The 12,156-nt window shown below is 41.6% G+C and overlaps 1 protein-coding gene across 1 annotated transcript; it reads left to right on the top strand.

The window, feature by feature from the left end:
- Positions 1 to 5,539: 5,539 nt before the first annotated feature.
- On the top strand, positions 5,540 to 9,991 carry krt97 (keratin 97). Its single transcript, XM_062027197.1, has 8 exons — positions 5,540 to 6,032; positions 6,125 to 6,207; positions 7,891 to 8,047; positions 8,812 to 8,976; positions 9,065 to 9,190; positions 9,276 to 9,496; positions 9,584 to 9,612; positions 9,693 to 9,991. The coding sequence occupies exons 1-8, from the start codon at positions 5,619 to 5,621 to the stop codon at positions 9,797 to 9,799; spliced, it is 1,302 nt and encodes a 433-aa protein (XP_061883181.1). The 5' UTR covers positions 5,540 to 5,618; the 3' UTR covers positions 9,800 to 9,991.
- Positions 9,992 to 12,156: the final 2,165 nt, after the last annotated feature.

Here is a 12,156-nt window from a genome sequence, read left to right as displayed (position 1 = left end):
AATAGTTGACTATCTGACGATTCGATTCCGAGGAGTCTGACTATTAACCTCGGATATTGAGCATGGCTCGAGACAGGAGCAGACCCAACAAAGCAACCAAGAGAGCCGCCCACCAACTCTCGGCCATGCTAAATAACACTTTGCAAGATTCGGTTTGAATCGAGGACCATGTCGAATTGAGAATCGATTTTGAATTGAATAGTCACTGTGCAGGGAATCGTGATCAGATCAAATCGTTACGTACCCAAAAGATTAACCCGCTTACTGATTACCCAAAATATGCGAAGATGTTCAATGATAACGATATCTTGATTCTGGAGAGGCTGATAGCCGTCCGTTGAGTGTCTCCTTATTGACTCCCGATGGCGCGGTAACTAGTTGTGGAATGCTGGGCCCGATTTAAAAAAATATATATTTTATTGAGTCCCCCCTCGGCAGCTGTTATCCTGACCCCCGACAAATGTTTGTCGAATTTCAAGGGTGAATACGATGGCTGAAAAGGGGCTATTTTTGACGGGAAAATCAATATATCAATCAAAGTTTATTTATATAGCCCTAAATCACAAGTGTCTCAAAGGGCTGCACAAGCCACAACGACATCCTCGGCTCAGATCCCACATCAGGCCAAGAAAAAACTCAATGGGATACAATGAGAAACCTTGGAGGGGACCGCAGTTGTGGGGACCCCCCGCCCCCTGGGCGACCGGTGCAATGGACGTCGAGTGGATCTAGTTACCGTAATTTCCGGACTATAAGCCGCTACTTTTTCCCCTCGTTCTGGTCCCTGCGGCTTATACAAGGGTGCAGCTTATTTGCGGCCTGTTCTTCTCCGACACCGACGAAGAGGATTTCGGTGGTTTTAGTACGCAGGAGGAAGACGATGACACAATGATTAAAGACTGACTTTTCATATACCGGTAGGCTGGTTATTTTGATAACGTACAGGCGAGCACTTTGTATTACTTTGCACCGTTGTATTATTTGTACTCTGCACGAATGCTGTTTGCCATGTCAAAGATGTGAAAGTTTGAATGAATGATTGAAAGATTTATTGTTAATAAATGGGACGCTTTGCGTTCCCAAACAGTCATCTCTGTCCCGACAATCCCCTCTGTGGTAGCAGGATCCCCTATATACTACGGTAATTACACATCAAAACCCTGCGGCTTATAGTCGGGTGCGGCTTATATATGGAGCAATCTGTATTTTCCCCTAAATTTAGCTGGTGCGGCTTATAGTCAGGTGCGGCTTATAGTCCAGAAATTACGGTAATATTGTGAGAGTCCAGTCCTTAGTGGATCTAAAATAATAGTGTGAGAGTCCAGTCCATAGTGGATCTAACATGATAGTGTGAGAGTCCAGTCCATTGTGGATCTAACGTAATAGTGTGAGAGTCCAGTCCATAGTGGATCTAACATAATAGCGTGAGAGTCCAGTCCATAGTGGATCTAACATAATAGTGTGAGAGTCCAGTCCATAGTGGATCTAACATAATAGCGTGAGAGTCCAGTCCATAGTGGATCTAACATAATAGTGTGAGAGTCCAGTCCATAGTGGATCTAGCATAATAGTGAGAGTCCAGTCCGTAGTGGATCTAACATAATAGTGTGGGAGTCCAGTCCATAGTGGATCTAACATAATAGTGTGAGAGTCCAGACCATAGTGCATCTAACATAATAGTGTGAGAGTCCAGTCCATAGTGGAGCTAACATAATAGTGAGAGTCCAGTCCATAGTGGATCTAACATCATAGTGTGAGAGTCCAGTCCATAGTGGATCTAACATAATAGTGTGAGAGTCCAGTCCATAGTGGATCTAACATAATAGTGTGAGAGTCCAGTCCATAGTGGATCTAACATAATAGTGTGGGAGTCCAGTCCATAGTGGATCTAACATAATAGTGTGAGAGTCCAGTCCATAGTGGATCTAACATAATAGTGTGAGAGTCCAGTCCATAGTGGATCTAACATAATAGTGTGAGAGTCCAGTCCATAGTGGATCTAACATAATAGTGTGGGAGTCCAGTCCATAGTGGATCTAACATAATAGTGTGAGAGTCCAGTCCATAGTGGATCTAACATTATAGTGTGAGAGTCCAGTCTATAGGGGATATAACATAATAGTGTGGGAGTCCAGTCCATAGTGGATCTAACATAATAGTGTGAGAGTCCAGTCCATAGTGGATCTAACATAATATTGTGAGAGTCCAGTCCATAGTGGATCTAACATAATAGTGTGAGAGTCCAGTCCATAGTGGATATAACATAATAGTGTGAGAGTCCAGTCCATAGTGGATCTAACATAATAGTGTGGGAGTCCAGTCCATAGTGGATCTAACATAACAGTGTGAGAGTCCAGTCCATAGTGGATCTAACATAATAGTGTGGGAGTCCAGTCCATAGTGGATCTAACATAATAGTGTGGGAGTCCAGTCCATAGTGGATCTAACATAATAGTGTGGGAGTCCAGTCCATAGTGGATCTAACATAATAGTGTGAGAGTCCAGTCCATAGTGGATCTAACATCATAGTGTGAAAGTCCAGTCCATAGTGGATCTAACATGATAGTGTGAGAGTCCAGTCCATAGTGGATCTAACATAATAGTGTGAGAGTCCAGTCCATAGTGGATCTAACATAATAGTGTGAGAGTCCAGTCCATAGTGGATCTAACATAATAGTGTGGGAGTCCAGTCCATTGTGGATCTAACATTATAGTGGGAGAGTCCAGTTTATAGTGGATCTAACATAATAGTGTGAGAGTCCAGTCCATAGTGGATCTAACATAATAGTGTGGGAGTCCAGTCCATTGTGGATCTAACATTATAGTGGGAGAGTCCAGTTTATAGTGGATCTAACATAATAGTGTGAGAGTCCAGTCTATAGGGGATCTAACATAATAGTGTGGGAGTCCAGTCCATAGTGGATCTAACATTATAGTGGGAGAGTCCAGTTTATAGTGGATCTAACATAATAGTGTGAGAGTCCAGTCTATAGGGGATCTAACATAATAGTGTGGGAGTCCAGTCCATAGTGGATCTAACATTATAGTGGGAGAGTCCAGTTTATAGTGGATCTAACATAATAGTGTGAGAGTCCAGTCTATAGGGGATCTAACATAATAGTGTGGGAGTCCAGTCCATAGTGGATCTAACATCATAGTGTGAGAGTCCAGTCCATAGTGGATCTAACATCATAGTGTGAGAGTCCAGTCCATAGTGGATCTAACATCATAGTGTGAGAGTCCAGACCATAGTGGATCTAACATAATAGTGTGAGAGTCCAGTCCATAGTGGATCTAACATAATAGTGAGAGAGTCCAGTCCATAGTGGATCTAACATAATAGTGAGAGAGTCCAATCCATAGTGGATCTAACATAATAGTGAGAGAGTCCAGTACATAGTGGATCTAACATAATAGTGTGAGAGTCCAGTCCATAGTGGGGCCAGCAGGAGATCATCTTGAGTGGAAACAAGTCAGCAGAGCAGAGACGTCCCCAACTGATGCACAGATGAGTGGTCCACCCCGGGTCCCGACTTTGAACAGCTAGCGTCTCATCTGCCGTCACCTAATAACCTCTCTACGCAGGACAGGGGGGCAGAGAAGAAAAGAGATGGCAGATCAACTGGTCTAAAAGGGGGGTTTATTTAAAGGCTATTGTATACATTAATGCGACTTCTTGAACAGGTGCGGTAGAAAAACGGATGGATGGATTATCTGAGAGCCAGATGCAGTCATCAGGAGAGCCACATCTGGCTCGAGAGCCACAGGTTCCCTAACCCCTGTAGTAGACTAACACTGTGAAAACCTGCAAGGACTGAAGGAATGTGCAAACTGTAAAGAAATGTCTCGAACTCAGATCTCCAGAATGGGAAGATCTCCAGCCAGCGCTCGGTAAAACAACAGGTCTGCGTTCAACAATGACAAGTGAAATCCTTATCTGATCTCTAACTGGTGACGATAGTCAAAACAGAGGAAGAGGAGGAGGAGGAGGAGGAGGAGGAAACCTTCGGGCCAGAAAGAAAAGGTGAGAGATAATAACTAATTCCACCAGTTTATCCAGCTGAGGAACAATCAGAGGCGTCATTCAGCAGTTGGAACACAAAGACACTGCTTGCTGTCGTTAACTTTTAACTGATTCTTACATTTGGCAAGAGTTTATTCAAATGAGTTGCATTCCTGGCCACGGGCCGAGCTTCAAAGCACAGTCGGAGAATGTTGCTCTGGGGTTGTATAGTTTGAAGCCTTTTCAAATACCCTTTTTGAAGTTTTCTCTTAGCCTCCATTATCCATTCTAACATCACTTTGGTTATGTGTTTGGGGTCATTGCCATTGTCTTCCTTCTCGTGATTTTTAACATTCACTCGGTGCCGTGCAGCCGCCGCATTTACAGTGGCGGTCAAAAGGTTACATACACTTGTGAAGGACATAAGGTCATGGCCGTCTTGAGTTTCCGATCATTTCTACAACTCTTACACTACCGTTCAAAAGTTTGGGGTCACATTGAAATGTCCTTATTTTTGAAGGAAAAGCACTGTACTTTTCAATGAAGATAACTTTAAACTAGTCTTAACTTTAAAGAAATACACTCTATACATTGCTAATGTGGTAAATGACTATTCTAGCTGCAAATGTCTGGTTTTTGGTGCAATATCTACATAGTTGTATAGAGGCCCATTTCCAGCAACTATCACTCCAGTGTTCTAATGGTACAATGTGTTTGCTCATTGGCTCAGAAGGCTAATTGATGATTAGAAAACCCTTGTGCAATCATGTTCACACATCTGAAAACGGTTTAGCTCCTTACAGAAGCTACAAAACTGACCTTCCTTTGAGCAGATTGAGTTTCTGGAGCATCACATCTGTGGGGTCAATTAAACGCTCAAAATGGCCAGAAAAAGAGAACTTACATCTGAAACTCGACGGTCTATTCTTGTTCTTAGAAATGAAGGTTATTCCACAAAAGTGTTTGGGTGACCCCAAACTTTTGAACGGTAGTGTATACTTTTGACCCAGCAGATTTGCTCACATTTCCAGTAGACCCATAATAAATTCATAAAAGAACCAAACTTCATGAATGTTTTTTTGTGCTCCGATCACTCTAACACAAAAAAATGTAGAAATGATTGGAAACTCAAGACAGCCATGAGATTATGTCCTTTATAAGTGTATGTAAACTTTTGAGCACGACTGTAAAGGGGCGAATAAGATAGCTGAAAAGGGGCTATTTTCCGACAAATACAATATATTTTTTTACGTTAAAATATGCTGCGAATAGATGTGTGCTCCAGAGTCCCAAAAAAAGCAAGTATGGATGGATGGACTGTAAATTCCGATGCATGATTAGGTGGACCAGACAGGTTTAATTACCTGTCTCACACGCCTATACTAGTCCTTGGTGAAATGTGCCCTGGCAGCTATTCCACATGAAAAGAGTGAAGTGGAACTCCACGCCCGGTGTGATGTCACACCACAGGTGCTTTGCAGCATTGTTTGCCAGCCACTCCCACAAGACGTCTATAAAATCCCGCTTCCCCGGGCCGATCGGGGCCATCTCCTGCTCTCCTCACTCAGGGCTGAACAAGTGTTTAAGGGAATCGTCGACGCAACATTAAGTCACCATGTCAAACCGCAGCGGAATGTCATCGTATTCCCTCTCCTCTACGCCGGTCCGACGGGCCACCAGCATGTACGCCGGCTCCAGCGGTAGGAGCACGAAGATGTCCTATGGCTCCGGCGGGATGTCCTATGGCTCTGGTGGGATGTCCTCGGGCATGGGCATGGGCATGGGCATGGACCTGGGGTCGTGGGCCACCGGAGGAACGGTGGACGGCACCTTCTCCGTCTGCGGCAGCGAGAAGGTCACCCTGCAGAATCTCAACGACCGCCTGTCCACTTACCTGGACAAGGTGCGCTCCCTGGAGACCGCCAACGCCCAGCTGGAACGTCAGATCCGCGAGTGGTACGACAGGCAGAGCCCCACAGTGAGAGACTACAGCAAGTACGAGATAATCATTGCCGAGCTGCGCAAAAAGGTGAGTGATAGAAATAGAAATCCCATATTATCCGATCATTATTATTATTATTATTATTACTATATTACATATAATTCATGTCCCTGCTTTAGATTAGTGCTGCTGCCCAGGACAATGCCAGGTTGATGCTGCAGATTGACAATGCCAGACTGGCAGGAGAGGACTTCAGAATCAAGTAAGGATTTTTTTTTAATTAGTTTTGTTCTACTAATAAAAATCAAATTTGGAAAATTGACATATATTTGTGCAAAACCGACACGGTTATTGCTGACTACACTCAGATAAAGCAAGCAAATCGCAATAAACGTTTTAAATAAGATTACATCTAAAATTGTACATTGCCCTGCAGGGAAATAAAGGTTTCCGTAGCAACAAGGGTGTTTACAGTACACATAGAATCATTAAGAATTAATTTTAAAAAAAATTTAAATTTTTTTTTAAAATTAATTCAAAATAAAAAAATATATACAGAGGAAAAGTAAAATTTTTTTTTTTCCGCAGACTGGTTTAACCGGCCCGCGGGATGAGTTTGCTAAATAACTGCAGGGAAATAAAGGTTTCCTGCAGGTAAATAAAGGTTTCCGTAGCAACAAGGGTGTTTACAGTACACATAGAATCATTAAGAATTAATTAAAAAAAAAATAAAAAAATAATCAAAAAATAATTAATTCAAAATAAAAAAAATATACAGAGGAAAAGTCAATTTTTTGCGCATTGTTCATTTTAAAAAGTACATATCTAAATATGCTAGACCAGGGGGTGTCAAACGTACGGCCCACAGGCCGGTTTTTGCTAAATAACTGCAGGGAAATAAAGGTTTCCTGCAGGGAAATAAAGGTTTCCATAGCAACAAGGGTGTTTACAGTACACATAGAATCATTAAGAATTAATTTAAAAAAAACATATTTTTTAAATTCAAAAAGAATTAATTCTAAATAAAAAAAATATACAGAGGAAAAGTCAATTTTTTGCGCATTGTTCATTTTAAAAAGTACATATCTGAATATACTGGACCAGGGGGGTGTCAGACGTACTGCCCTCGGGGCCGGGTAAGGCCCGCGGACAGGTTTAACCAGCCCGCGGGATGAGTTTGCTAAAAATAACAATGAGCCGAAATGTTTCAATGAAAGAAACTGCTGTTCTAAATGTGTCCACTGGATGTCGCAATAGCTATTATTTGTATCTTTGTAGATGATGCTACATATGTAAAAAAAATAAATAAACCACGAGGCAAATGAGAAAACGACATAAATAACATCTGTCATTTGATTTTAATATTATTATTGTACCTTAATGGATTGAAAATGAACACCAATGAGTTGACTGACGAACATTATCACATCATTTAATCAGAAAGTATAAATAACGCCAAATAAAGATAGAATACTACTAACCGCAAAAAAAACAACAACAACATTATGATTTGTACATTTTCAGAATGTGCTTGTTCTATTTTTAAACGAAGAAAACAATCTTTTTTTTTAAGTTGTCGTGCTGTGATTTTACCAGTCTGGCCCACTTGGGAGTGGATTTTTCTCCGATCTAAAATGAGTTTGACACCCCTGTACTAGACAGTAATGATTAGGGGAGGTTTACCATATATAACACAATCTATTTGTTGAATTGATTCAAAACAAGCATTGCTATTCTTATAAGGTCAGAGTTGTCGACAAAGTTATTTTATTAGAGATTGGAGTGGGGGAAAAAAGTAATTGGTAGATCTATTTGTTGAATCATTTAATTGTGCCGTACAGACGTTAAAAGGCGGACAAACTGGTCAAACCTGTTTGGGCTTAGTTTTCCACTGGTCAAAGTTCCAACTCCCTAACGTGAATGCCCTGCTCTGTGTTTTGATAAGGTACGAGAACGAGATGGCCGTGCGCATGTCCGTGGAGGCGGACATCGCCGGACTGCGCAAGGTCGTGGACGACCTGACCGTCGCTCGTGCCGACCTGGAGATGCAAGTGGAGGGTCTGACTGAAGAGCTCGGGTACCTGAAGAAGAACCACGCCGAGGTGACACCTTGACTAAAAGCCCCGGGAATTGTGTTTGGGGTTGGGCTGATTCTATACACACTCCTTCAATGTAAAGTTGACTTTAGATTATTTCTACTGGCACTTTTGAAGGACCCGTTTAGACGGCCCAGTTTACGGTCATAGCTGAGAGGAAGACGGATCACATGATTGTGTTCGTAACAATGCCTCCAAGAGGAACTCTAGTTTGCCTAAACTAACAGCAAGTCCAGTTTATGGTCATAGCTTAGAGGAAGACGGATCACATGAGTGTGTTCGCACCAATGCCTCCAAGAGGAACTCTAGTTTGCCTAAACTAACAACAAGTCCTGTTTGGACAGTCTTCTGTGTCCACAAGTTGTGTACCTTTTTTTTACAAGCCAACAATTGATAAAACCAATGACTAATTTATGGTGAGGTTAAATAAATCGATTTATGAAGAGTTCCGGACAATATGGACCGCCTTTGAGGTGTGTATTTGTTTAACATGCAACAATTTATAGTCTTTTGAACTGGAGCATCGGAAATAAGCTAATATTGACATGTTGACTTATAGGCGTTGAGGAAATTAGCTTAGTTAAACATCCTGATGTTTTTCCAAGGAAATGTTCACTCTCTTGATTGTGCTGAACTAGCTTGAATCAATACTGGGGGTTTGACCAAAAAAAGCCACCTAAATGAATATATAGCTTTTGAATATTTGTCGTTTTAACCTTAGTACTTTGTTTTGCCTGCCTTTGACCGTACGTCTGTTTTGCCTCCCATAGGAGCTCGCAGCCTTGCGAAACCAAGTGAACTCCAGCTCTGTCAACGTGGAAGTGGACGCAAGACCTCAGGAGGACATGTCCAGGACCCTCGACGAGATCAGGCGGCAGTATGAGGCCATCACTGAGAAAAACCGCCGCGACATGGACAACTGGTATAAAGCAAAGGTCAGCAAAGCAACCTCGCAATTTGTTCTTGTGCCTGCTAACGGAAACGTCGAATGATTTTCTCGAACTATTTATTTACACCCGACAGTTTGACGAGCTGAACAAGCAGGTTTCAAACAGCACGCAAGTCCTCCAGACCTCCCGCAGTGAAATTAGTGAGCTGCAAAGGACTCTGCAGGCCCTGCAGATTGAACTGCAGTCCCAGCTTAGCCTGGTAATAACACGACTCATACGTAGCACACACATCTCTCCATCATCAAAATCAGACGGTAAGACTCATCTTATTTTTGTCTTGACAGAAATCGGCCGTGGAGAGTCAGTTGGCAGAGACCGAGTCTCGTTACAGCTTGCAGCTGAGCCAGCTCCAGGCCATGGTCAACGGCCTGGAGAACGAGCTCAACAATATGAGGTTGGAGATCGAGAGACAGTCATCGGAATACCAGATGTTGCTCGACATCAAGACCAGGCTGGAGTTGGAGATCGCCGAGTACAGAAGACTGCTGGACGGGGAGAGCGTGAAGTAAGAGAGCTCTCACTTCTAACTAAAACCATGCAAAGTAAAGAACAAGGAGACAGCAGTAACATTGACTTGTTTCCTTGCTTGCAGGACCGTTCAAATTGTCAAAGAAATAAAAGGTAAGTTGATGGTTGTTATTTTTTTTTTTTTTGGTATACCCTACATTGTACTAATTTCTTGTTTTCTTATTTTCCTGCAGCCCAACCAGTTATAACCCAGAGAAAGAGAGTGGTGATTGAGGAGATCATTGATGGAAAGGTGGTCTCTCGCACAGAAGACGTGGATTCACAGGTCATCTCAAAGTAGACCGGATCCCAACAGACCTGAGTTAAATACTAAGCTTCAAAAGAACATCGGAATTATTTGATCTCCAAGAAGAAATGTTTTGGATTCTAAATTCAGTTGCCAAACTTCACAAAAGAAATGAACCAATCAGGTCTGAAATCTGGCTCATGCTACTTTGAAAATTGCCAATAAAAAATATTGGTGCGAGAAAAACTGTGTTTGAAATGTTTTTTTTTTGGTATTATTGATTCAATAATGGGTGAGAAATTAACATTTAATTTTAATTAGTAAACAGCAGCACAAAGGATGTTTAGTGGATAGTATGATTGGGTGGTACTCAAAATGTTGGTATCTGTCCAATACCAAGCAGGGCCGGCCCGTGGCATAGGCCGTATAGGCAAATGCTAAGGGCGGCGTCCATCAGGGGGCGCCACGCCAGTGCCACAAATGTTGGAGAAAAAAAAAAAAGAAAAAAAAAAGTTGGTTCTATTATTTCTAAATACAAAAAATAATCCCACGTTAATTAAAATGCAAAGTAAAGCCTATTTAATAGAAATATTATTTGTCACAACATTACACCCCCCCCCCCCCCCCCCCCCCCCCCCCCCCCCCGCACGGTGCGCCCCCTCCCTTCCCGTATCATGACTCTTTTTGGACTCACCACATCAAGAAAATAAACACAAGATGTCAAAACGGCCAAAACTGTCAGGTGCCAAGGGAAGAAAAAAGAGAAAAGAAGAGGAGGAGAAACGAGAAAAAGACAGAGGTAGCAGGGAGGTAACGTTAGCCTACATGAAATTCTTTGTCTGTTACAGAATGTGATAGTAACCTGGCTTTTTAGCATTAAGCTAATGTTACATGATTCGACAATTGCTAAGTTCTGTTTTAACGTCGGGTTAATATTGTGGAGGGGGCTAATCGTTATGGAAAATAATAATGTAACGTTAGGTAATTACAGTACTCCCACCTTACATTCCTCAGGGACATGTGTATTAGATCTTTTAAGCAGGTGTTTTTTGTTTACATTTTTATTGCCTTCTGGTTAGCTAATGTTTGCCCTGCAGGTAATAGTCACTTTTCCACCCCTTTATATATTAGGTATAGTTGTAAGCCTAGTTGTTAAAGTGCACACCATTAATGTTAATTAAGCAATATTACATGAGAGGGAATGCTGTTTTTTAATTTTGAGCACTGCTGTGATTCGGTTAAAGATAATCATAACATAACATTCTCATATAATATGTTCATTTGCTTTCTTTAAGTAAAAAAAAGGTCAAAGACAAAGCTATTCGGTTTCTCGTGAGTATATACACTTCACTGCCGATGTGGGGGGGTGCCACCTAAAATCTTGCCTAGGGCGCCAGATTGGTTAGGGCCAGGCCTGATACCAAGGCAGGACAGTATAAGCAGTATAAGCACAAAATACAATATATTGCCAAAAGTATTTGGCCACTCTGTGACGACCGGGTCGCATAGTGATGCGGATGTTGTTCTCCCAACATGACTGCGGGTCCATAAAGACATGGATGACAGAGTCTGGTGTGGATGAACTTGACTGGCCTGCACAGAGTCCTGACCTGAACCCGGTAGAACACCTGCAGTGTGTTTTCACTAGCAAAGCTGGACAGCCAGCTCACATATTCATGTCCTCCAATATGCACACAAGGTTTGTCTTTTCTCGTATTTTGGTCGGCTAATTTTCAAAGTGTAAACATTGTAGGCTACAGGCTACTAACAGCTATGCACACAATAGATACAAGATAGACATACGTAATAAGCGTCCCTAATTTAACAATATTGCGGTCTAAAAATAATCGTAGTCGCATATTACTTACAGATACAAAGTCTCCAAGGCAGAAGCGTATTAGAAAGTGTCCACTAACAAACAAATGTCTCTACATCATTCAACTTCCTGCGTCGAGGGCCGGATCAGGCCCTCGAACAGGTTTTGTTCGGGGGATGAGTTTGTTAAGTGTAAAAATGTACCTGAAATTTTTGAATGAATGAAACTGCTGTTCTAAATGTGTCCACTAGATGTCGCAATTGCGATTCTTTGTATCTTTGAAGATGATGCTACGTATGTACAAAATAAACCACGTGATTACCAAACTCCATAAATAACATTTGATTTTGATTTTTTTTTTAATTATCTTGATAGATTGAAAATTAACACCAATGAGTTGACTGATGAACATTATCACATCATTTATTCAGAAAATATAAATAACGACAAATAAATTATTCACCACAACATTTAAGTGTAAAAAAAAAAGAAGCCCAACAACATTATGACGTGTACATTTGTGCTTGTTCTATTTTCAAACAAAGAAAACAATCCGAAGTTGTCTTTATTTTTAAGTTATCGTGCCGTGATTTTA

This window comes from Entelurus aequoreus, linkage group LG18 (genome assembly GCF_033978785.1).
Source record: "Entelurus aequoreus isolate RoL-2023_Sb linkage group LG18, RoL_Eaeq_v1.1, whole genome shotgun sequence".
In the NCBI taxonomy this organism is placed as follows: Eukaryota; Metazoa; Chordata; class Actinopteri; order Syngnathiformes; family Syngnathidae; genus Entelurus; species Entelurus aequoreus.
The sequence above is the reverse complement of the archived record's forward strand: the minus strand, read 5'-3'. Positions and strand labels throughout refer to the sequence as shown.